The sequence below is a fragment of the Gymnoscopelus microlampas genome (genome assembly GCF_963454915.1).
Source record: "Gymnoscopelus microlampas genome assembly, chromosome: 9".
Classification (NCBI taxonomy): Eukaryota; Metazoa; Chordata; class Actinopteri; order Myctophiformes; family Myctophidae; genus Gymnoscopelus; species Gymnoscopelus microlampas.
Window position 1 is genome coordinate 36,430,980 of NC_139946.1, and position 26,618 is coordinate 36,457,597.

At 40.1% G+C, this 26,618-nt stretch overlaps 3 protein-coding genes across 3 annotated transcripts; 2 read left to right on the forward strand and 1 right to left on the reverse strand.

The window, feature by feature from the left end:
- Nucleotides 1–9,465: 9,465 nt before the first annotated feature.
- cfap144 (cilia and flagella associated protein 144) lies at nt 9,466–14,021 on the forward strand (the record flags this gene model as incomplete). Its single annotated transcript, XM_084066329.1, has 4 exons — nt 9,466–9,586; nt 9,785–9,844; nt 10,078–10,181; nt 13,908–14,021. 4 exons carry the CDS (start codon nt 9,466–9,468, stop codon nt 14,019–14,021), a joined length of 399 nt encoding a protein of 132 aa, XP_083922455.1.
- Nucleotides 14,022–14,262: 241 nt separating this feature from the next.
- ebna1bp2 (EBNA1 binding protein 2) lies at nt 14,263–19,368 on the reverse strand. The gene is made up of 9 exons (XM_084066681.1): nt 19,171–19,368; nt 18,676–18,759; nt 18,119–18,306; nt 17,644–17,767; nt 17,339–17,428; nt 16,109–16,184; nt 15,438–15,537; nt 15,159–15,339; nt 14,263–14,992 (listed from the first exon to the last, which is right to left on the reverse strand). The coding sequence occupies exons 1-9, from the start codon at nt 19,276–19,278 to the stop codon at nt 14,945–14,947; spliced, it is 999 nt and encodes a 332-aa protein (XP_083922807.1). The 5' UTR covers nt 19,279–19,368; the 3' UTR covers nt 14,263–14,944.
- A 903-nt stretch (nt 19,369–20,271) lies between these two features.
- LOC311052290 (uncharacterized protein) lies at nt 20,272–26,393 on the forward strand. Its single transcript, XM_084067183.1, has 5 exons — nt 20,272–20,321; nt 22,804–22,897; nt 23,337–23,435; nt 24,481–24,750; nt 25,014–26,393. Exons 2-5 carry the CDS (start codon nt 22,831–22,833, stop codon nt 25,652–25,654), a joined length of 1,077 nt encoding a protein of 358 aa, XP_083923309.1. The 5' UTR covers nt 20,272–20,321; nt 22,804–22,830; the 3' UTR covers nt 25,655–26,393.
- Nucleotides 26,394–26,618: the final 225 nt, after the last annotated feature.

Consider the following 26,618-nt stretch of genomic DNA (forward strand, 5'->3'; position numbering starts at 1 on the left):
ACAGCACCACGGTGGAAACCTGATCCCTCTTTTGTCGCTTTGGGGTAAAGTGGTAGCTGTTGACAGATTTGACATATAGCTGGCTCGTCAACGGGAGAGACAGACAGAGAAAGAGAGAGAGAGGACTTCTGTCTTCCAGATAACCTGAGGAAGTGCAGAAGATTAGTGAACTTATTACTCAATGGGAAGACATCATTTTAAGAGACCCGGCAATTTAAGGCCCACAACTCTGCCAAGTAGAACTGTTTAACAATGCAAGATCCTCTTTCTCCAAACAACTATGGGAATTTTTATACACAAGTCATAAATATAGAGTGGATGGAGAGTGTTGTTGAATCTACACTGACTGTAGCAACATCAATACTAATCATCATTGTATATTTAACTCAGAGTGCACAAATGTAATCAAATGAACCCGTATTTTTACTGTGTACACACTGAACTCCACGGTACTGTGCTTCTTATTGTCTTCTCTTCTATTCGTCCTCTCCTTCCTGCACACTTTCCATATCTCCTCTGATTCCAATTTCTATAACTCTGTTTACTGACTGAAATACAGTATACTGTATGCTGCCAGGCAACATTAGTTTGCCACAGAAGCACAACATTCATTATATTCTGATATGGATGACTTTTCACGTAAATTCCAGAATATAGATTCACTGCAATTTGTAGTTCATTTCATGTTCCATGTGATCAAATCATATTCCATCCTGATTGGCTTCCAAAGTTTGCACGAGTGGCTCGTTTTGAACAAAATGGCTCAAATCATGAACGCAGCGTCCAATTGGCGTGAAGAATTGGACGTACATTCCCACTAGGCCAAGTCTGAGGAGCACATTATTCTAGTTATTATATGTAATGGTTATGAATTATATGAGTGTACGTATGTCAGTAGACTAATATATGCACCGACAAGCATTAATTGAAGATCAACAGACCCCAGGGCTTAACAAACACTTGCCAAACTCTGCAGTACTCGTTTTAAATTTCCTAAATGATGGGTTGACACACAGACAGAGATATATCATGTCTGCTTGTCATGGCTGGTCAAGCGTCTTTCACTGAGTCCATGGCAGGATTGATGAAGTGGCCCTCTTCACTTTCTGCGTCACATATCACACTGCTGTCAGATGAAAACCTCTTATCTCCAGACAGACATTTTCAGGAATAGAAGCATGAAAGACAGATCTTCAGATTGAAATCTGGCTAAATTATGTAATTAATTATTATGTCTAATATAAAACTTCCATGTAACTCACTTAAAACAAAGTGCCAAGTAAAACTAAACAGAAAATGCTTCAATTTGAAGTTACAAAAGTTTATAAAATGATACTAAAGCTATCTTCTCCGTCTTGTTCCACTGTCATGACCTCCACTCACCTGAGGGAGGAATGACTGAATGTCAAGCCATGAAAAAGCTAGATCCCTTTTCCAAACAAAGTGGCCACTTTGGCCAGGAATTTGACATGAGTGATAACCCTGTCTCTCTCAACCAATGATCTCCCATTCAGGAGACATGAGCCATGGACACTTGTGTTAGTGGCATTAACCCACAGTCAGCAAGGGTTAATGATGCTAACCAGTGACTGATATGTCTGAGTCATTGTGTCGGGGGCTTTGTAAAGAGTACCCCGTTGAACTGGTCTGTCTGTGTCCCTTTTGTGCTCATATATGGAGATCCCTGATGTCATTAGTATATGCTCATATTTGGGCATATCGGTTGGATCAGCGGTTCTGGTCAACTGGATATCAATTTCTGCTAAATTTACCCAGCTGTATTGCCTAAGGTCATTATAGGTAAGCAGGCTGTTTAGACCGGTCATTTTACAAACAGTAAAGACAGGCAGTAGTTTTTCATGATGCATAGAGGTACCTTGTTATTCCCATAAATGTTGTCCCTGGTGTCAATTCCCACCCCTGGCATAATTGTACATTACTATTGCATGAAACTGTATCATGGCCTTAAAAAATAAAGATTGTATACACAAATGGACAAGGACTCCAGATTAATGTCAGTTTTCAGGCTACATTTAGCAGTGTTTCCTAAATGAATCTCAGTCATTCTTTTTTATTTTTAAAGAGGAGGGGGGAACTGTTTTAAAGATTTATTGTGTTTCATTTCACAGTGTTGGGAAAAACTGACACACAAAAAGATTATGCACAATCATAAGAAAGAATAATTGGATCATGCTGCACCGAGCCTTTAATGAGCGGCTGGATGCTGCGGTTTTACACAAACCAAAAGGGCATTGTAAAAAATGAGAAATAATTGTCAATTTCCCACAGACAAATATAGTTTTCCCTCTGAATTAACTCAGGTAGGGTTTTCCAAACACATTAAAGGACAGATATTATGCATACATCCGCAAACTCATTTTCACTCACTGATATGAGACTTAAACAGGGTTCAAAATGTTAAGCAAAAAATGTTAAGCTCCATGACTTGTCCCCCTCCTTTCTTCTTCTTGTTCTATTCAACCTCTCTGTCTGCATAACCTTCACGCTACTGCTTAAGTACCCCCTCCCCAAACTGTTTACTGTACATGTTTTTATTTTCGATTTCTACCCGTTTATATGATGTTTTTGCATAGTAGTGTATATTTGTCTGTCATTAAATGTTTCGATGAATTGAGTACAAAGGACCCCAATGGAAACAAGCCATAGTGCTTTCTTGGGTTTCAAATCCTCTTAACAGACCTTGTATTGAACTGTACTTCCCTGTGCTTGTCTTTGCAAACTGTTAATAAAGTATTAAATCAATCAAGAGGGGGCACAGCTGGAGTTGGGATAAGAATGGAAGAATCATCATTCTAGGGCAGGATTAATGAGTGCTAGTGTAAATGTAAATGTACTGATTGTGGGTGTTGTTGTCTTCCCCTGCCCCCCCCCTCCCTTTCACGCACACGTGCAAGCACACACACACACACACACACACGCGCTTGCAAACACACAAGTGCGCACACACACAACTTAACCGTGTGATAACTGAAGCACTGGGGAAGAGAGCGCCAACATTATTTATTCTGCAAATGTTTGAAGTGTTTATCATCAATATGCAGACACACACACAGGCACATGCTTGCACATACAGTTTCACACACATTATGCTTTGCACAATATTATACACACACGCAAGCATGCACGCACGCATGCACGCACGCACGTACACCTGGGGGTGTCCTGTCTCGCCAGCTTTACTTGGCTGAAGTTGAGCTAATAATTTGCTCATGCTAGCAGCATGAAGCGGAGAAAAACTCTTGAGCGAGACAGGCTCACTCTAGGCTACAAATGCAAATGACGGCAGGCTAGCGGAGGACAAATTAGATTAAGAGACCTAAAGAAAAATGCTATCCCTGCATACAGCATTATGAAACAGAGTTTTCACTGGACCGGTGCATGACGGCTGCATCCTGGTTTGACGAGATTATCCAAACTCCATGGCAGCTCAGTGTCAAGATCCTTTCAGAGATATAGGGAAATGTGGATGTGGGCTAATAGGGTGATCTGGGCTGGTGCCCAGAATTCTGAGAACGCCAACCACTGACTTAATGGAGGCAGTAGTCTTAGCTTTTAAAGATCAGTTGGAAGTATTCTTCACTTATCATCATTGCTCTCTCCATTATTCTCATTTTCATTCTTTCTCATTAGCTTCAAATTGTGCTAAAATCATGTTTCACTCCCAGTGTTGTCAACTGCATTTCCTTTTCTCGTGAAAATAGGAAGAGAAGGATAAATCTTAACTGTATTAGGAGAACTTTCATGGACACAGCACCTTACCAGTAATGATAGATGGCGACAATGTGTCACACAGCCATCAAGTGAACAATCCATTTGAAATCAATTCCACTTTGGGCTCTCACAGTCAGCGGTCCATCCAATAGTCTTCTAGCTCAAAACTAGACAATTACCTACATCTATAATAACCACACATAGGTGGTTTGAAATCTGATAAAAGTCTGGACACTCAAACACTGAAGCCTGATTTATACTTCATTGTACTATGATGTAAAAAATAAATAAAAGCCAACCTATGAGCTTGTAGGCTATTTTCGGCAAGTGACACCGTCGTCGTCGTATGATAGAGCATTACTCTATCACACCTAGTTATTACACAGCAACCACTGCAGATAGGTCGACGAATCTGACAAATCTAATTTGACCACTTGCAAATAATAGTGTGAACAGTCAGTCCAAAACATCAGATTTGAGAAACAAATCGGATCTGCCACCAGCCTAAACAAAGCTTTCCGTTTGTTGATGCACCTGTTTCTTCTATCATGCCCATTGTAGAAAGTCCTTTGCTGATTTTAGTGCATGCATGACAGCTCAAATGCTATGCTAACCCTGGACACAATGTAGAGTTTTCTGTTTAGATAATGTTTTGGTGCTTCACATGGTGGCATAACCGTCTACAGCTATGTCTATCCTAATCTGTGCAGTGCTCTACATACAGTAAGAAAGTCTCCTTCACTGAGACAAAACAGGGAGATTAGGTGGAAGAGCGATGGTGACACGATGCAACCATCTGATGGGAAAACAGCTTTCCCATGACTGGGACGTCTCCATTGGCTCCCAGACATGTATGGCACCATCAAAACAAACTAAGGTGTGTGGGGGGACAGTGTAAGTTGATGTGTGTGTGTATGTGTATGTGTATGTGTATGTGTATGTGTATGTGTATGTGTATGTGTATGTGTATGTGTATGTGTGTGTGTGTGTGTGTGTGTGTGTGTGTGTGTGTCTGTCTCTCTCACTCTCTCTCTCTACTATCACCTGGTGTCTTCAGTGCTACAGTATGTGAATATCTAAAAAAGTATGTATATACCACCATGCAAAGGGGAGTGAGTGAGTGAGTGAGTGAGTGAGTGAGTGAGTGAGTGAAACCATGCACATGCTTATGTGTTTATATCTGTGTTAATGTCTCTTGCTTCTCTAAACATTGGGCTGCACAGTGAGAAGAATGAAAAATCCTAATCAGATTGGTAAACACTCACAGGCCGCTCTAAGTTTTTTTTTTTTGGGGGGGGGGGGGGGGGCTGTGAGATAAAGTATTATCACAGTATGTGTGGAGACAAAGGGCTGAGAGGGCGGACTCATGTACTATCTGCCTCCAGATTGGTGTTCTGGTTGAGTGCTAATCTCAGACGGAACAGACACGGGGGGCTCCAATGCCAAACCACTAAACCACTTTCTCACGGTGAGATGTCTTGAGATGACAATATCCTCAGAGTACTTTAGACTGAGCTTTATAGACGGAACTAATATTTAAAGTAATAATTGAAATATAGTTTTACACTCACTCTATACCACATCAATATAATATAACATTATTTAATTGGGTAATTTGGTTAGATTTGATGAGTTGGAAGATAGTGACAAGCCGTAGATAGGCTCAGCTTTACTCTAAATATAGTAAGTAGTATAAACATTCATGACTTGCATAACCGAATGCCATACGACTCCATCTATCCTTCACTTAACATTTTAAGCAAAGCATTGAAGACTTTTAAGGTTTATATGACAATGTGTGTCACGCCTCCTTCTATTTAATATCTTTAAATATGCCCACGAACATTTCTTTCAGTACAATATCAGTAGCATTCATTACCCATTATACATACGTTAGTGAATTAGGTGAACATGCGGAAAAAATGTGCACCTCTTGTTTGTTTAATGTGGAGCAATGGGAAAGAAAATTGCTGAATTATTCATAACATGGCGCTTTAATTAGCAGGCTTTGAAGGGAACTCGTTAATTAAAAGGTGGCCATTGCTGTGACATGCAGTTGGCCTGCACACTCCGATGAGAAGAAAAGAGTGACTTTAAGAGGAATGACGAGTTGGAATTCTCCACACAAGCAGCACACTTTGACAAACCGTGCAGCAGCAACTTGAATGTCAGTGTGGGTGTTTAAGTCCCACTCCATTTAACACAAAGGAGAAGATGTGCACATTTTATATTCATAGCAAATCCTTTATAATTTCTACAAAAAGCTGTTGCTGTGCAAAGATTTATTGTACAATAAAAGGACATCTTGCTTAAAGTCATCTTCTGGTGTCACATAATTAGACCTTTGACCTATTTGATAATAACGCTTACAAAGGCAACACATTCAAACTATGATAAAGACTCCCTTGCGATCGTGCAAGTATACCATATTTTTTGCAGTTAAATACACAGAAGAATCCTGATTGTTAATTGAACACTGAAAGTCTGAAAATTAACCCTTTATGGGTGAATCTTGTAATTTTCAGAGTTATAGTATATTATTTTCAGGCCGATACGCGGCCTTCAAACCTAGCTACCGTGGCCCCTGGGGGTGCCTCATTTGCCCAACATGTGCGTGGCTATTGTAATGGCAGACCCCTGAACAGTGTTTTGTGGCAGGTTTGCTGCGATTCAGAGCGACGGTGCGCCTGTGGCAGCCAGGGGCCCCTGGAGGCCACATGTGGCCCCTGGTGTGGCTATAGACGAATCCACAGAAGCGCTGCCTGTAGGCAGCCATAGATGCAGTGTCAACGCTCCTATACACCGCGACACCGCAGCAATGGCCGCCTACAGGCAGCGCGTCTGTGGATTTGTCTATACTGATGGCAGACCCCTGAACAGTGTTACAAGTTTGGTGCGGAATCGGAGCGACGGTGCGCCTCGCAGGTCTGCATGTTACGCTTGTGACGTCCACCCACCAATCACCCGCCCGCCCGCCGTCAGTTGACCCTCTAGACAATTTTAATATAGGATAAGAATAGAATAATCCCCTTTCCTAGTTAGTTATATATTTGTAGGAGAAAGCAAAGGTTATTCCCCCTGCGTTGTGCTTGATCAAATTGGCCACTGCTTACAACACTTTCTGTGACATGTGGATAACCCAGCTTCATTCGTACAAACCCACAAACTGCCCTGTGATGATTTACAGCCAGAGGAACATAACGGCTTTCCTCCTGATGATAACATGGTTAGACACTGTGACATGAGCCAGAGAGCAGTGTGACAAGCCCTGCATCCATCCTGCACACAGTCCACTTCCTTTTACACACACACACACACACACACACACACACACACACACACACACACACACACACACACACACACACACACACACACACACACACACACACACACACACACACACACACACACACACACGTGTCACCCTCTAGCAGAAGAGAACAGCCCCAATGTACATTTATCTTTATGTTATCATTTGTTTCAATTAAATCTTTCATGCTGGGCCAATAAAGCTTGAAACAGGTTATGAGGCAGCAGCTTAAGAGCCAAACATCTCAACCTTTATTAAGCCGTCTGCTTCGGCGACATGCATGCGCGCACACACGCAGACAAACAATTATACACAAAGACCGTACATTCACACCCACCACATTCAGAGAGAAAAGTGGAAACAAGATGATTACTTCCAGAAAGACCAGATGGGACAGCATGTAGAAGGAGGGCCCGCGGGGGACCCCATGAAAGGCAAATGGAATAAGAGAATTTGATGTGAGGAGACAAATGGCTGGGAGTCAGCAGGCCGGTCAAGATTGTCATCGCAGCCTTGAAAATATATCAGCACTCCCACAGGAGTCACCCAACCGAACCTGCTATTTACAAGATGTGAAAGCACTGTATGTAGAGTGTGTGTGTGTGTGTGTGTGTGTGTGTGTGTGTGTGTGTGTGTGTGTGTGTGTGTGTGTGTGTGTGTGTGTGTGTGTGTGTGTGTGTGTGTGTGTGTGTGTGTGTGTGTGTGTGTGTGTGTGTGTGTGTGTGTGTGTGTGTGTGTGCATACTGTTGTGTCTATGTCCAACGCGTCTGTGTGTGAGACTGTGAGTGTGCAGTGCGCTCACACTTTGGCACATGCCTGAGTCTATGAGTGCTATCTGTGTCTGTCTGAGTGGCTGAGAGGCAGACAAAGCACAGGTCAGAGGTTCTTGACGCCACAGATAGCAGGGCTATTCAAGCACACTGTAGAAGTTGTGGAACAACGTGAACAAACTGTTTCCATCCACGCCCTGGGCTGTCTGTCACCACTCACTATGTCTCTCCCATTACTGTCAAATGTTCATAGCCATTAACTTAGGAAATCAAGCAAATTTATACTTGAAAACCATTATTCACATGAAAGCCAATCATTTTTAGCAAGCAACACACCATCGTACAACGCAAGTAGGCTTTACTTAACACACACACATAATAAGTTTGCAAACAGTGACTAAAAGAAGGTGAGACATTTTTGTTTTGCTACATAAACTCAGGCAATAAAAACGACACTTATGCTAAGTGGGGAGAGTAAAACAGCTCGAACAAACATAATGCTACCAACAATAAAAGTCAACACTATGTTCTGGGGATCAGCACTTTTATGCAGTTGGGGCACATTTTTGTCAGCTTTTTTCCAGTGGATTCTGATGAGTTTGTTTGTTCCTGGCAAATATTATCAACAATTTAGGCACAGGGAAACAAATGGTATTACAGTCTACTGGTCCGGTATGTGAACAAATGGCTTCAACAAATAAGTCATGCTGAAATTAAGTTCTCTTAATTGACCCGTCTGGCTAAAAATTGGCATAATATATACGAAAATCATTTAATAGAATTAAAAGTAGCAGTGAGATTATATTAATTTGAAAACAACTGGCACAAAGAAAAATAAAGCAATGTCAGTGAGCCCTTGCTGGGTCATTATTATTTAAAATATAGGGCTCTTAGTACACTTATGAGGACAAACTGCCAGAAAGAAGCATGAATAATTCTTGGGTTCTGGCCCACTGCCCAAGAACACTGTTCCAAGTATTCTCATATGGTTCAGTAGGCTATGCCCTTGGCCAGAGAGACGTTAATTATGTACAGTTTTGAAGAAAGTATCCAGCTATGTAATTTGCAGAGTTAGCAAATACTGAGGTTAAAGGTTATAGATATTTTATAATTTGCAGTCTCTGCTGGCAAAGGCCATTCAGCTGCAGGCAACTTTGGACTCTGAATGTAAATTGCATGCGCTGGTATACATTTTTATTAGGTTTATAAAATTTAAAAAACATTCCAAGCTGTTGCCATCATGCTGAATCCGATCAATGAACTTATGATACAAAATCATAATAACCTAAAACAGATCAAACCTTATTTAAGCGTGTATTACTTAACTCAATTCTATTGAATTGTATTGAACTGTACTTTCCTGTGCTTTTTTTGCAAACTGCTAATAAAGTATTCAATCAATCCGCTTTGCAGTACAATGAGTGGTCTTGCCTTTGTTAAACAATCTGCAATCAGAACTGCATGACCAAAGGTAAGTGTACTCTGCCATCTTGTGGACGACTCATATAATTGCAGGGCTTGGCAGTGTTTACTGTTGCTAAGTAACAGGTCAGCGAGGAAGAGTTGCCTTCAAGATTGCCACTTTGCTTTTATCATAATACCTCGCTACAGGTTGTCTTACGTTTTTTTTTAAAGTAGGCCGATACTAGAATGGCAGGAAAAGCTGCATTGGATATTGTCCACCAAAATGCAATTCATGCCGAAACTATACGGAAAGAGCAAAGAAGTCAGAAGCTCTACACACAGTTTAGCATCAATCCGTACAAGAAATGTAAGTGATTGTACTGTGTTCCTTTCTTCCCTCCAGAAATGTCAAAGAATTATTCAGATTACTTCAACAATAGCCTAATCATTTTGTACAATAATTTCTGTGTGGGAGCTATACCATCACATTTTCTACTACATCTATATCAGGAATGAACATTGTTTTCATGGAGATTCTCACTCTGAGTGTATGTCTGTGTCTCAGTACATGCCATTACAGACAAGCCCATGTCAAGAAAAACACAAGAACTCACAGAGGAGGACCGTAAGTTATCATTCATGCTATATTTTCCTTCGGGTCAGGGAAAGTTAGATAATGGAAGATTCTATCATCACATTCTGTTGATGATGACATTTTTAAATGTAATAGTCAAGGTTTGGTTACAAATGTAAAATCCTACAAAATATTATCAGTAACCCAAATAACATTCCTGCTCTCGTGCTCTGGGAAAGCCACTTGAGTAACTGATTATAAAAATGTCCCCCTCTTTTTTCCAGCTGCCTTCATTGAAGCCATCCATAGGGCTTACCTGGAGCCTACTAAGAAATACACCCACCCACAGACAGAGAGTCAGGAGATAGGATGGATATCTACACCACTGGTAAGAAAGCCGGTAGCATAACAAAACATTCATTCAGTGAACAATATCTGCATACAAGTACTAACAGGGTCTGAGTGCTAATAACACATTTTCAATGTGATAAAGTTTTAACAGGTCTAGTTGTGTTTGCAAATCAGCTACATTATAACTGGATTTGGAGTAGCTATATGAGCCGTGGAAGGGGAACGGAACACAAACTTGGATTTATGCTTCAGCGATGAAAAGCAACATATCCAAGCGACACACCACACAACACTTTCTCACCAAAGCATACATTTTTGACAGGATGGACACACACACAGGCGTTAATATACATTTGGCTGTACTAGCCTGCTGTAGCCCAGATCAAGATTTAAGTAGGGGGGCCTGTTTTTTCCCCACCAGAAACAATTGGCAACTGAAACAATGTCCTGCCCTTCTCTCTGTCACATGAAACCATCACTATGAATCAAACAGTTAGGTGAAAATTAAGCTCCTGATCCTACCTTTACATCTGCAATTCTGCAGCCTTTCTCTGAGCCTCTTCTCTCCTCATCATAGCGTCTGCCATGAAAGCACAAACAGTATGAAATTAGAATAGGCAGCATCAAAATTATATACACATGTCAAGTCAAGTCAATTTTATTCATAAAGCACGTTTAAAAACAACCAGGTTGACCAAAGTGCTGTACAGCATGATAAAAACATCATACAATAAAACACAACAAATAGCCTACATAGCCTACTGCCAACATCTCCAATGGGTGGACATCAAATACAATCTCTCTACTTTATTCTCCTTATACATCTCTTTGTTTTACTTAAATGCAGTGAGTGCATGGCAAGTTGAAGCTAATGTTCAACCACATCATCGTTAAAGACAATACATAGGCCTAAATAAAACAAATTCCACAGCATGTAAACTTTGTAAAGTCCTGTGCGGATGCTAATGCTATCTGGCAGCCCTTGACAGCCCATTCATCCAAACAGAAAAGTCCTGTCTGATTGTAGCCTTGGATCAACACTGCATTTTGACATTTTGGCCTGCACCCCCCAGTGCGTCCTGCATTTTCACCAGTAAAGCCCGTATTACTCCGTACATGCACAAATAATATATATACGGTGCTTACCCGGTTGCACCAAATGTTAACTCACCCTTCGGAGTCTTTGTGCAATGTATTAGTCCGTATTTTTTCAATAGATGTGTGTTTTAATTCCGTCTGTGTCGGATTCTGTCGGAAGTTCCCTGTATCCCTCATGGGCGTAGCCCCATATAGTACCTCTCCCTCCGCTATGTAGCTCCGAGATGAGGTCCTATATCGTTCTCTGCCGTTCGGCTGAAAAATGTCCGCACATTTGCCACTTTACATGTTTCTTACCCCTTTCTGCACATCCGATCCAAAAAGTGAAAGTATTCTGAAATGATCACAGATGTTTGAAAATTTAACTCACCATAAAATCTAACAAGCGAGTTGAAAAAAACACTTTATTCGCCTCTCTCCTCAGCCGGTTCAATAATATTATGCATTAGAAGATGCAATTCAACATTTGACCAGTAGGGGAATCAGTAATGTTATCTCTATGGGCGCAACTCTTGCGCAATGTCTTAAAAACATGTAACCGGCGGAGGAGAGAGGCGAATAAAGTGCTTTTTTCAACTCGTTTGTTAGATTTTATGGTGAGTTAAAATTTCAAACATCTGTGATCATTTCAGAATACCTTTACTTTTTGGATACGATGTGCAGAAAGGGGTAAGAAACATGTAAAGTGGCAAATGTGCGGACATTTTTCAGCCGAACGGCAGAGAACGATATGGAACCTCATCTCGGAGCTATACAGCGGAGGGTGAGGTTCCGATTGGAGCTATCATGGGCGGTAGTAACGGGGCGCATCCTGTGAAAACCGGAATTACACTCAATGTAAACAGGAAGTAAAAGAGGGGGGAAATGGCGTTGGGCACAGACGGGATTAAAACACATGTTTATTGAGAAATGTGGACTAATACAATGCACAAAGACTCCACAGCGCTAGTTATAACATTTGGTGCTACCGAGCACCTTATATATTTTTTTAACATGTACGGAGAAGAACGGGCTTTACTGGTGAAAGTGCAGGACGCACTGGGGGTGCTATCCAAGCCAAGACTACTCGTAGATATGAAAGTAAAAGTCAGACTCGATAAAATACATAGGCTAGTCGTTTTGATTGTATTAAACGACGTTAAACTCACCAACATGCAGCTGTATAGAAAGCTTGGATTGTCCTCTTATCCTCTTTCAACCTGTCAAGTTTTTGTTTCATACAAATCCACCGTTGTTATGAGCAACTTTGTCAATACATTACTGTATGTGTGCAGGTGATTATTTGTGTTTACTTAGGAAGCGCTCGTTGGAAATCACTCAACGGTCCTGGGTCCCACCAGCTGTTTCTAAATAGCACATCATGCAGGAGGCAGCAGGACGTTGCGTTATTGAAAACGAATATCAACGGATTCAGTATAAGAGTGTTTGGAATATAGGCCAAGACTAGCCTTGAAACACGACTGTCATGTGAACCATGGCTAGCCCTGACACATGACTGTCATATTATATGACAGTCATGGACTTTACTAAAGTGAAAAATTTACTTTTTCCACCACTGACCACTGACTAAAAAAACACAAACTTCGAACACATACTGCACACACGGCTAGACAAATTGACAGGTATGCGCGGATATCGGGGCACCTGGAGAGGCACCGGGATAACTAGGCACTAGGACGAGTGGGCACCTGGATTTTTTTATGTCTGTTTTTATTTCTATTTATTGTGTAACCTACTGTTTAGCTATGGTTTCTCTATCCCAGCATTCAGTTAAGTATTTCTTTTAGTTCAGTTTATTTGTTTTTCTCTATTTTTTAACAGTACTAGCCACTCAATGTTTATATATTTTTTAACAGTTGGCTACTATCAATCTCAATTTGTTTTCTATCATTTTATAGTGTACTATCTATGTTTTCTATAGCCCTGGTCCAGAGCGTTAGTGAGTTCTGGACCAGGTCTGTTTTCTCTGTCTATGATCCTAAAATTGATAATTTGACTATCTTTTGGTATCATTTCCCTATTTGTTCTATTTTTTAAAAGTACTACTACTTTGGCAAATACACTCTTATATTGTACTTTGAAACTCTATGTACTTTTGACCTCAGTACTATTTTTTCAAATAAACTAATATTACTTTACTTTATTGTACTGGGTTAAATATCACTTACCAACAACAAAGTAGCATGCTATGTGAAGTTAAAAAACACTTGTGGACAAGAATCCTAATTCAGGTGCCCACTCGTCCTAGTGCCCAGTTATCTCCACCCCTAAGTGCCCACTCGTCCAGGTGCACATTAAATAAACTCGTACATCTATTTTGTAGCAGGGAGCACTGAAAATTATGCTACCAAAATGTATCCATCCAGGAAAATGCATTGTGTTCTATATAATACAACATAATATTCCCAATATACATTGGACTAGGCAACAATGTATTATCAACCATTCTAGGGCTATGAATGATGATGCCACTAGATTAAAGGTCTTGGCCTTGTTTCAGTACTTCATCCATGTGGATATAAATATTGCTTAAGCAACGTTGAACATACAGAAATTATTTTGAGTGAAATCACACTAGTGGCCCGGTGTCTCCTGTAAACAAGCGATACAATATCTGTACTATTATCATTCTCCGGTGTTGATTGTCCATTTCCCCCCCATGCAGATTGTGACAGACCGCAGTGACAGGAGACTGAACTTCCCCAGACACAACTCAGAGGTCACCAAATACATGGATGCAGCCTGGCGCCTCAAAGAACAGACCCAGAACCTCAGCTGAACCCACTAATAACAAAAGTTGTAGAACCAACGAGTATTTTTGACAGAGCATATGAAAAGGAATGATGAAAGCGTGATACCTCACAAAACAGCTTAATCAGTCCGTTCTAATTTAGGCATATTTCCTTTCCAGTGTAATTTCATGTATTGTATTAAGAGTGCTATATTCCTTCTTTGATGTAGGCCTACAGAAAATTACAGCAATTAAACTTTTGATGTTGATCTGAAAAGACACAAAACATATATTTTCATATTTATTTATCAAAGCAAGATACAGTATGTAGTATCAACAAAAGTTACCTTCAACTTTTCAATATTTTGAAGAGACATTTCCTTAGGTTTATAAGACTGACACTTTCCGATAACAAATTAACCATGAAAGGGATAAATTGGCAGCTGTTATATTTTACAATTCACGCTAGAAAGAATTGGTCAAGGAGCTGGGAGAAAATCACATTCGAAAGAATCAGACAAAATAAGTTTACACAGTGTTAACACAAATGTATTTCCTCCATAATGAAATCACTAAGTGATTTTTAAACCAACCTCGTCATAGAGATATTTCAACAATAAACAATATAGATGGACTCAAGATTAATATTTTGAATTAAAAAAAAGAAAATCTATTTAATATCCTAAATAATAGGTTTTATACTCTTAGTCCATGGATGAATTTCCCTGGCAATGTACCTGCACAGCCATGGAGAAAGAGCTCCATGACAAGACCACATTTAGGGGCATATTATGTCATCCTGATCACTCCACAAAGACCCAAATAGAAGACATACTGTAACGTCCCAATCCCTCCAATGTCTATTGAGTTTTAATGACGGGGTGTGCAGGTATGCAATATTTGGCCATAGAGCAAGATCCATATCCAGCCTATTGACCAGTCCTCAATAACTGGCAGCATTAAATCCAGTTTTATTTGCGATTCTTCGCCTTATTGCGCACAGACTTGCCCGGTCGCTTCTGAAAATAGAAAATACACAAGTCATCAAAACAGAAAAAATAATGTTTTTTAGTCAAGGTATGTCAGTTAACTTTTTTCTCAAGTCATGGTATGACAGTTTACTTGAAATGTTTTCATTATTCATCAGATGATACAATGCAGTGTCCGTTCGTGTTTGAAACTTACATTCTTGTTGCCGTACTTGTTACCGCCTTTCGGCCCTCCCTTCCCATGAGCCACCTTGGCACGGAACGTAGACACATCATTAAAGCTTTCCTTGGTGTTCCACTTCTTCCCGCTCTTCTTGCCGCCGAAGCCAAACTTCTGATCCTTGAACTTTCTCTTCGAGTTGTTTTTAGGGTTGGGTCTGTTGATTTAGTTTGGGTTCATTATTTTAATTAAGCATAGATAATAGTGACAAATACAGAGCTTAATATTGAGGACAGCTACAGTGCAATAACATACCCTTTCTTGTTCACCCCCCCTTTCTTGGGGTCCTGTTTGGATCCTGTTTTCCCATCTGCCTTCCCATCTCCATCCAAGAAATCTAGTTTATCAGTCATTCCTAGGAGTAACAAAAATCATAAATGTACATTTCCATATTCCAATTACAATTAACAAATGGTGTAAACAATGCTGTAAGGTATTTCTGGAAAACAGCTGTTGTACTATTTGACTTTTTCAGTTAAACCCTACACTTAGTTGACCGGATTCCCAAGGGTTCTATATTAGGCCCTCCTATTTTTGCTCTACACAAAATATATTTGTCAAAATAGCTACAAACTTGAGCTTGTAGATCTGCTATTTTCACCAAATGTTGGCCCCAGAATAGTGACGCGAGGGTTCAAGTGATTAAGTCGACATATGAGACAATGCACCTGCAAGAACTTTCGACACACTGAATGAGTCGACCATTCATAAGTTGTTGACATGTGCCAAAAGGACAAAATAATGGTCTTGCTCATAAAAATGAAATTCCAGATCTGCACTCATAACATGACAAAAATCTGATGCTCTCCATCTAAAAATCAGATGCCTGGACTTTGGACGTTTGTGGCACTATTACAGCTGCTTATGCGGATTATTGGACATAGTGAACACATAAGTAAAGCGATAAGTAAAGCGCAACAACCCACCTTTCTGGTACTTCTTTACAGAATTCATCATTGCCTTCTTCTCCTTCTGTCTCCTCTGGATCACTTCCACTTGTACCTATAGTAAACATCATACCATTTACTAACATGCAACAAAGACAACTTTACTGTACAACCATCTTGCATGAATTCCTATTTAATAGCCAGAGGAAGGCCTGACCGCTGGCTTAGCGGTCCAGGCACCTAGGCTCCAAAGTGTCCGATACCCTACCCTTGATATCCTATCAATAAAGGCATAAAAGGCAAAGCCACAAAAAAAAAACTAAAATAATCTAAAAAAAATAGCCAGAGCTCAAGGAAATCCTCGTCTAATTTTTTTTAAGAGGACCCTTGTTTAATCTGGTTATGCATAAGAAGAGAAATCACACGGCACATCTCCAGGGAAGCAAGTACTTTCTTTTTTTTATCTATAAGGGTGACAACTGCTCACAGATGCAACCCCTGGCTCGGTTTTTTATTCTAGTTCAGTGGTTCAAAACCTTTTTTCTCGTGAGCCCCCTTCTTACATATGACAAAATCGGAGACCCTGCACACATACACACTAAACTTCTCATAAGATCAATAGTGATAATAGCCGATCTACAAGCTCAGCTGTAGATCGGCTATTTTCATGACTTATGTTTCACTTCAACTTTTTAGATTTTATTCAAATAATTGTTTTTTATATCTTCGACTATTTTTGTCAATATAATGACACATTGAAAGTGGATAAAATAAAGTCATGATTTTGTGCAAAAAAGACATGGCCTCAGGCGTCCCTGTGATCTTTAACCCATTAAGACCTGAGGCCGATTCTACAAATGCCTTCTAAAATCAGTATAGTTCTCACTTCTCACACTTTCAAGATTTGTCAAAAATGTGAGAAAATAGCAGATGTACAAGCTTGCAGCGCGGCACGAATTGACGCGCTGTGAGCTTGTATATCTGCTATTTTTTTAATAGCCAACACAAAAATCTAAGTTTTAATGGGTTAACGCGCCACCAAGGGGGGCCTGAACCCCAAGTACTAGTCTGCAGTCATGGAGCAACTTGGTCCCTGTGGTAAATCCCAAGGTATTAAAGAGGATACCTAGATGGTGTCCTGTATTGGCTGTTCTGCCAGTTAGAATTTGGCTAATGATATATACATCACCCTGTATTCACTATCGACCTTTCTGTTGTCTACAGTGTATACAGTAAAAAACAAGAGACAGAAATAAACAAGGGACTAACCTTCTTGCCGTACTTTCTTTGCTCTCGTAGCTTCTTGGCCTTCTCAGACTTCTCCAATATTGCCTGTTTTGCGATCAGCTTTTTCCTGATCTGGACAGACGAACAAAATACATTATATTCAGTGGCATGTGTCCTCTATTTGTGTAGAATGGATTAATAGATCCTAGAACGGTAATGAAGAGTGATGCATTTAAGTTTTCAAAAAATTAATTGCAACACATAATCATACTACAGACAAACTAATAAATTCAGTTTAACCATGACTAGTGATTTGAAAAATACAGAGGCAAGCGTGATGTGCCTACCTTCTGCATGTGCTGGTCTGACTTTGCCATCTCTGCAAAGTAATCCTCTGGCCTCTTGGTGGCAATGTTCAGCTTATTTAGAAGAGGCAGTGCCTGTAGAACGGAAGCCTGGGCCTGGCGGTAGCTATGGAATATCAAAGACGTTAAGAAACTGAATGAAAATATGAAAATAGCTGATATACGAGCTCACAATGTGAACTTGTAGATTAGCTATTTTTGGCAAAGATATTTAGTGCAGAGGGGGGAAAAGGAGGGGGCCTAGTATAGACCCCTGGGGGACTCCGGCCAACTAAGTATATAGGATTGTGGTTAATAAAATGGTATATTTGAGGTCAAATAAATATCCTTATGACATAAAGTTTAATTTAAGCCAATGACATAAATTCACATCTTATAGATGACAAATTGCAGGATTCACCCGTGTCTGATTGAAACAGACTTTAATCACACTATACACCAGCTTATGGTTACTTACAAGAACATCTCCCTCTGAAAATCATCCTCTGCATTAACCGCTTCCGCCCCGCTTGCAGCATTGGGGAGCTTCCCCTCTGCCTTGGCAATGATGTCTTCAGCAGGTTCATTCGTCAGGTCCAGCCTCTCCACCCATGGGAGGCTTTTACTTTTACTTTTTAAGTCTGCAAGGCACTGTTTCAAACCCTCCTGCATTTCAACAAATAGTGCATCATTAACCCATTCAAACCTGGAAAGCAGCTGTGTCATTTCAGATTTTAACCATTATTTTATACTTTGGCTATTCAAAAATGGCAGATATACAAGCTCATAGCACGTCACTTTGTGCCGGGCTATGAGCTTGTAGATCTGTTATTTTTGAAAAATCTTGAAAATGTGTGAAAATCTTTGAATATATATATTTTTTAAAGCGAACATTGATGTTGTGTCTGTGGAGTTGATGTCTGTGGAGCATAACCTTTCAGGTACAAAGAGTACCAGCATGGGCATCACGCATTCATGAATACTAAACATTAATGGTTGATAAAATGTTTTGTTTTTGTCATGGATTATACTTACCACATTGTTGGCAAACTTTTTAGGCTCATATTCCACAAAATTAAGTCCAGGTTGAAGTAATCCTTTTGAGAACGCATCTTGAAGCTAAAGTGAAGAAAAGTTTTTAAAAAAAAGTAAGTGTTAGCTATACTTTATTTATTTTTTATTTTAACTGCAGAGGAGGATTGTCGGGGTTGGTATTTACCAAAGACCATTAGACCAGTGGTGTAAGTAACTACAGTACATTTACTCAAGTACTGTACTTAAGTTCAATGTTGAGGTATTTTTACTTTACTGGAGTATTTCCAATTTTCAGTACTTTTACTTGTACTCCACAACATATCACTGATATCAGAGGCAAATATTATACTTTTACTCCACTCCATACTTTTACTTAAGTAAAATATGCGAGTACTTGTTATTTCCACCACTTGATTGTTGGTTTTACTCCAAAAGTCCTCTCACACAGCCAGCAGGCTAACGTTGCTAACACTAGTCAACATTAGCATCACTCACCTCATCATCTGATAGTTCACTTTCTTCCTCCTCCTCCTCCTCCTCTGACTCCATGTCTAAAGGATCATCCTCTCCCACGGCCTCCATCATGTTGTTATGGACGATCATACGATCTAAATGTACAACCAGGATGAATCAAAGCAAGCAGAATGTGCGATCATGTATTACTTCTAGCTTCACACACGCATGCACTGGTGTTTCACGTGGGGAGGAAGTGATGTGATCAATGTGGTGCAACCCTCAATGTGTACCGACGAAACGTGTCTACGGCTAGCTCCGAGATGAGGTTCCACTGCGTAGGGTACCGACAGTGTGTGACACTGGCGAACGGTGACCAATATTGTTTATTCTTAGCATTTCCGTACATTGTATCCAAAATATAGAGGTATTAACCCCTGCTGTCAGATGTTTTACATTTTAGCGGTCAAGAAAATGTAACCGACCGGTTTATACAAGCGTTTAAATCGCTTATTTAGTCAGCCTGTGGCCAGTCAACCCCCGTCCGTATGCGCAGTACTGCTCCCGTTAAGGTTGCATCGGGAAAACATGGCACAGGCTGACTAAAAAGCGATTTAAACGCTTGTTTCAACCCGTCGGGGAAAAAAAATCTTGACCGCTAAAATGTAAAGCATTTGAGAGCAGGGGAATATCTTTACTTTCTGGATACGATGTGCGGGAAACAGGTTAGAATCAACAATATTGGCTACCATTTGCCGGTGTCGCACTCTGCCGACAGCCTACGCAGTGGAACCTCATCTTGGAGCTATACAGCGGAGGGAGAGGTTCCGATTGGAGCTGGGGCGATCAAAGGTTCTTGCAGAAAATACAACGCAAAAGTAAAAGAAGGGGGTGGAATGAAGGGGGGGAAATAGCTTCAAATAAATGATAAAAACAATGATAATAAATAATGTCTAATTATTAAGGTAAGAAGATGGGAAGAAAATGTCCCCCCACCCTGAGGATCCTCTGGGTGGTGCTGTAGCATAGACACCCCTATTATAACCTCGCCACCAGACTTTAAACAGCTCGGTGTGTTGACTGCTGTTGACACTTTAAAACACGACGAAAACTAAACGTGTCGTTTCTAAACAGTGTCGTCGTTAAGCTGCAGGAGGACGTTTGCTAGCAACTCAACCACTGAAACACAGCAGGTAAAGATGAACTATACTTCATGTTGTGTTTCATCCATTTATCATTTAAGATGAATCAATGTCTTGTTTTTAAAGTCTTTATTAACTCATCCTTTAAGTTGGAACAAACATAAATCTAATTGCTCTTAGCTGTTAGCTTGTTATAAAGTGATCGTAAGCACAAACAATAGCTCCATAGCAGCAGCAACAAGACATTTATATACATTGTTTTGTTGCATGTGTTGTTGACGTCAATATTATCCATGTAACCCTATAGATATTACATCAATGTTTTATAGCATAATTGCAGTGGTTAATCTCCATAGCAACGAGGTGCAAACGTATCTTGTAAACCAGTACGAATTTACTCTGTCCACAGTAATGTTAATTTGATTGCCAAGTGAAATCAGGTGGTGAAGTTAGAGCTCAATGTCTTCATGCACCAGACATTGAATCCTTACCAACCAAACGTGTCATGCTGTAGTGCAGGGGTCTTCAACGTTTTCAGGCCAAGGACCCCTTGGCTGACAGCGAGATAAAGCAGGGACCCCCATTATATATTGTATAAAATATTTATTTTTTCATAGATTTCATAGGCAAAGCAAAGCAAAGCAAAGTTTGTTGTTTACCCAGGGTGTCGGACTAAGCACGAAGCTTGTTTCCAGCCGGACCCTGCATGGAAGCCTTGCTCAAGGGCTATTCAGCGGTGATTCATGATTGATGTGATGAATTGGGGAATCGAACTAGGGACCTTCCGGTATCAAGGCCGCCCCTCTAACCACTAGGCCACCGCTGCCACAGGCAGCTTCATAGACTTGTTTCACAGCACTATCATGTCGGATTCATGTTGATGTGTATTTCCAGACATTTAACCATGCACTTAAACAATACTTGTATACCTGACCTTTCACTCTGTACTTAGCCTGCTCTTTCCCCCCCTATACTAAACCACTTTGCCGAAAATAGCAGATCTACAAGTGCACAACACCTCGCAGCGCGAGGCGTTGTGTGCTTGTAGATCTGATATTTTTGGCTAAAGTTCTCCTCAGAATAGGGATGCTTGGTTGAAGTGGTTAATGTTAAAATCACACAAAGATTTGGCGGACCCCCTGTAGTAACTCTGAGGACCCCCTAGGGGTCCCGGACCCCCTGTTGAAGACCTCTGCTGTAGTGTGTCAGGCCTAGAATGACCATCCAGGTAATACATGGCATTGAAAATAGTTTCCCTGTCTTGTTCATGGGCTGCAAATTGACAGTTTAGCTTCAAAACCACCTCTCTGCTGTTATTATAATTGACAAAGGTTTTATCCTTATTTATTTTAAATAAGGATAAAACCTTTGTCAATTATCATAATTGATTATCATAATTATTATGTAGTGTGTATACTCCAAGTTAAATTTTGCATGACAATTTTACGACAGCATTAAAGGTATGGGTGAAACAGTTTTGTACAAGATTATATCTTGCACAAGAAAAGACTCAACATTGGCATTGGCTATATACATACTGTATAGTTAGTTGTCTGTTTTCTTAAACCAGAAATATTGTACTCAACAACCTTAATGATAATACTGCAAGAACCATGTAGTACTTGCTCATCCCATTATGTTCCAGTTCAAAGGAAAAGAAAAGAAAAGCTGATGGGCCCGATTCACTAAGCTGTACGCCCATATTTTGAACATAAAGGAATTTACGCAACTTCCCACATTACAAGTGTGATTCATCAATATTCTTTTGTCTGTGAATTCATTTTTTTCCTCTTTATTATTATTTTTCTCTAAATTTAGAGTAGCCAATTATTTTGTACCCCTTTTTCACCCCAATTTTAGTCGTTATGCCAATTGATACTTCCCCACACACATGTCTGTGTTGTCACTGCTGTCGTATCCTACTGACTCGCCTGCCAGTGAGGAGCCCCCACCAGGAGGACGTAGAGCCTTCGTTCTACTCCTCCCGCCCAACACTCCCCGCTGACAGGTGCCGCCCCAGCCTGTAGGTGTAATACCTCATACCTCAATAGTGCCAAACCTCAAATAAAATATGTATGTGCCCAACATTTGTCAACACATATAAATAAATATATCATTATTCAATACCTTGTAAATCTGCTATTTTTAGATCACCTACGTATATAAGTTTAAACTGGTTACACTGATTTTGATGCTATACATTTAACTGGGGGACCCCCCAGAACCCCCTCAAGGACCCAGCTGGGGGTCCCCGGACCTCAGTTTGAGAACCATTGTTCTAGACCCTTTTCTAAACGACTGTACAGAGCCATGGGCTGTCCTACACAGGACCACAATGGAAATAAGCCCTCAGTGCTTTTTGTGCGCCCAACACTATGACTCGGACATATTGGTCGGATCCGCAGTGTGACGTAGGTGTGAGGGCCACGTAGCGGCCCGATCTTCTAGTATAATAACAATACCCAATGACCATGTTTTAGAGGGAAAAAGAACATATTTAAAGTCCTTATTCAATTCCTTCATTTCAGACCAGTGTGTGGAGTCCAGACTGCAGGTTAAGATGAACTCTCCAGACTCCGCCAGGGACATTCATATTAAACAGGAACCTGAAGACCACCCACACCTCAGTACGTTTCATGTGCTCGCTCTTTCTTGAATGTTTTTTTTTTTAAGAATTCTGTTCTGTTGTAGGGCTGTCACAAGATTTAATTTAGCTAAGAAATAATCATGACACAATATATGACAATGATATCCCGATGAGTAAACAAATTGCTCACTTTGTCTGGTTGCAGAAACATGAAAAACATATTGGCTACTTTCACCTTATTCACTTTAGACCATTTATTTTCATTGCAGGAGTCTTTTGACACATTTTCCTTGTGTAATCTTAAATTACGAAGGATTTATTCCCTAATATATGAATCCTATAATCTTTGCACTCAAGATTCATATGTTGGAGAGTTGGGCCTACGCCATATTTTCTTTACCTTCTGCAAATATTACTGTTATTCTTGACACCACTAGGTCTCCAGTTATTCAAGTCCTTATTAAATTCCTTCATTTCAGACCAGTCTGTAGAGTCCAGACTGCAGGTGAAGATGAACTCGCCAGACTCAGCCAGGGAAATTTCTATTAAACAGGAGGAACCTGAAGACCAGCCACCCAGTAAGTTTCACATGCTCTTTCCTTCTGTCATTTTTTTCTGTTATGTTGTAGAACTGCCACAATTTCAAATGTTCACTGTACAATAACCATTGCAAAAATATCTTGACAATTATAACAATAATGCTGACATTTAGCAATCATTAAAACATCTCTCAAAATGAATTGTTAACATTGTTTGTCTCATTACCATAACCAAAAGCACATCTCTTTTGAGAAAATGCAACACTAAAGAAAAACTTTACCATATAACTTCACATTGTACATAGTACATTCTATCAGAAGTGGAAAAATACTTCCTTGATCAGCGTGCAGAAATGTGGTGCTGATCGATAAAACGGTTTGTGAGATTTGCAGACTCACAGACCTACATACAGACAATCCCTGTTCTATACGAAACACATTAGCGTTCTCAATAAATAGAAGAATGTGTATCTGAGCCTGTCCTGCATCTATTATTTTGGAGTGCGGCTACTTTTATTTACTTGTTCTATATGGCTTGGCCTATAGACACATTTCCTCTGCCGGGAACCAGCAACACGGCAAAGACAACACACAAGGCCTTGCAGATACACAGCCAGAAACTGAGCCATTTTAGGTGTGTTTGTATACCCGAGAGTGTACAAAATTGAACCAAATGGTCCCTTACATGTCCATTTGGTTCCATTTGTACACTCCAGTGTTAAATTAAAACCAGTAAATTAACACTGGAGGGGTCCCTGGGTACATTTTATATCTGTTGTATGTGTCTGCAAACAAGGCAAACAATTATTAGAATTGTCTATTGTTTCCATATGTTTAGTGATTGACAGCTTGAAAAGGCGATAAGTTGAACATGAAAATGTTCTCTGAAATGAACACTTTTGTCCCATCGCAACACCCAGCGACCAAAATGACACGATTCAAGCGACTAGAGCGATTTTTGATCTCTTTCAGTGGGAACACACCTTAAGTAGGTGATACCTCCTTTTGTACATGGAGGATGGACATTTTTATTTGCACTTCAGGAATACAGTGTTAGCTTATCATGTTATTTTTCTGCTCCTAGACATCCTGCACATGGTGGTTAAGTGTAAAGAAGAGGTTTCTCCTGAACAGGAGAGGAGCCCCAGTCTGCTCCAGGAGGAACCAGATTCTCCACAGATCAAAGAGGAACAGGAGGAGCTACTTCAAAGACCAGAGGAGACTGATGGGTCAATGTTGACATTACTAGCAGTGAAAGGGGAAGTTGATGATGGAGACATCTCTACATGTTGCTTTGAAGTTAAGCTTGAATCTGACACTGAAGTAACTGAAGACTGGGAGGAGAACAGTGGAGGTCAGTCAGTGTTAAACACAGGGACAGGACTCGCATGTGTGGGGAAAACTGGGAGTTAGAATAAAAGAGGTTGATGAAAAATACAATTACATCAAATATATTAACAGGGAAGCCGTAATGCTCCTAAACAACGGACTTGGTTGATGATGGAAGCTTTCAAGTTGTATTTGTGTAGTGTACTCACCACTGTTAACCTGCCTCTCCCCTTCTCTCCTCCCCTTTATCTCCCCTCTGTCCATACTACCCCCCCCCCCCTCTCTCAGGAGTGAGGTCCCAGTCTTCCCAGACTCCGTTCTTCTCTTGTTCTGAGTGTCCATACGCCTTCACATCTCAGGTCTTCCTCCATAGACACATCAGGAAGAGACACTATGGCCCCTTTTGCCAAATGGTGAGGAATGGACAGATCACCTCATTAGCCAGTGAGCAAATCCTCAGCTCTTACGGTGATCAACAGTTTGCCAACCGTTTACACTGTGAACATTGTAACAAGACTTTCAGTGTGTCAGCTAACTTCAAGACACACCAGCGTATACACACTGGAGAAAAACCTTTCCAGTGTAAACATTGTAACATGAGTTTCATGTGGCCAAGTTCCTTCATGGTACACCAGCGTGTCCACACTGGAGAAAAAAGAAACCACTGTAAACATTGTGACAAGAGTTTCAGGTGGTCAGGTGACCTGAAGGCACACCAGCGTGTCCACACTGGAGAAAAACCTTTCCACTGTAAACATTGTGACAAGAGTTTCAGGTGGTCAGGTGACCTGAAGACACACCAGCGTGTCCACACTGGAGAAAAACCTTTCCACTGTAAACAGTGTGACAAGAGTTTCAGTAGCTCTGGTAGTCTAAAAAGCCACCAGTTTATTCACACCAAGGGAAACAAACATTCCACTATACATTAGCTCACTGGGAGGATACAATCAAACACCTGTATGATGGTAGGGAGGTGGATAGAAAAGCAGAACTACTATGGATATTCATACTGCTCCTGTGAACCGAGACCTCCGTTAGGACTCGTCTTTTGGAGACATTCCCCAGCTCTTGTTTTTTTTGTTTTAAATCCTTAATTTCCTCAATCGGCAATTTGTTTTAAGTGTTATATGTATATATACATTTGTTAATATATCAAGTTCAAGACACTGTCAATCAGTTACCTTTTTCTTTATTTCTTTAGAAAGCAGTTATCATTTACTGACAGTGTCTTGCAAACCCTTATTTTGGAGTGTTGCTTCCACTTTGGTGAATTTCATCTTATGGCATATTTTGTATCCTGTAACATGGTACTGTATGTTGGTGTATGTTGTATCTTGCATTTCTATGAAATGTGTGATCAGACCTTTGCAGCTGTAGGGCTGAAACTATCCATGATTTTCTAACTGATTATTCTATAGATTACTTTTCAGATTAATCTAATAATCAAGAAGCAGTTATTTTATTTGTTATATATTAACAAATTGATTATCTGTGTTGTGCAAGACTAGTGAAAATAGCTGATCTACAAGCTCAAAATTCACTTTTCACTATTCTATGTGCAAAATAGGGATCAATTATCAATCAATTAAGTTTCTAAATGATTGATTATCAATAAAATCAATAAAATAAGATAAAATTGAGTATATCATTTTGTTTGATTAGCCCAACCGTTGCACTCCTAGATGTATGTTCTATGTTCTCACATGGACTGGTGCTGACCAGTGTTGTGCAAGACTAGTGAAAATGGCTGATCTACAAGCTCAAAATGCAGCACATCTTGATTCGTTGTGAGCTTGTACATATAATATTTTCACTATTTGTATGATTTTTGTCCAAAATAGGGGTCAATACTAAGTAATTAATTTACTACATTATTGATTGTCGATTAAAAAA

What these genes read in the sequence shown, in the direction of transcription:
- ebna1bp2 (XM_084066681.1), bottom strand. Translation starts at nt 19,278, where the DNA reads ATGATCGTCCATAACAACATGATGGAGGCCGTGGGAGAGGATGATCCT. An exon ending in CAGACCAGCACATGCAGAAG is followed by an intron (nt 17,429 to 17,643) that starts GTAGGCACATCA and finishes TCGTCTGTCCAG; the next exon opens with ATCAGGAAAAAGCTGATCGC. An exon ending in TGTAAAGAAGTACCAGAAAG is followed by an intron (nt 15,538 to 16,108) that starts GTGGGTTGTTGC and finishes TGTTACTCCTAG; the next exon opens with GAATGACTGATAAACTAGAT.
- LOC311052290 (XM_084067183.1), top strand. Translation starts at nt 22,831, where the DNA reads ATGAACTCTCCAGACTCCGCCAGGGACATTCATATTAAACAGGAACCT. An exon ending in TGAAGACCACCCACACCTCA is followed by an intron (nt 22,898 to 23,336) that starts GTACGTTTCATG and finishes CCTTCATTTCAG; the next exon opens with ACCAGTCTGTAGAGTCCAGA. An exon ending in CTGGGAGGAGAACAGTGGAG is followed by an intron (nt 24,751 to 25,013) that starts GTCAGTCAGTGT and finishes CCCCTCTCTCAG; the next exon opens with GAGTGAGGTCCCAGTCTTCC.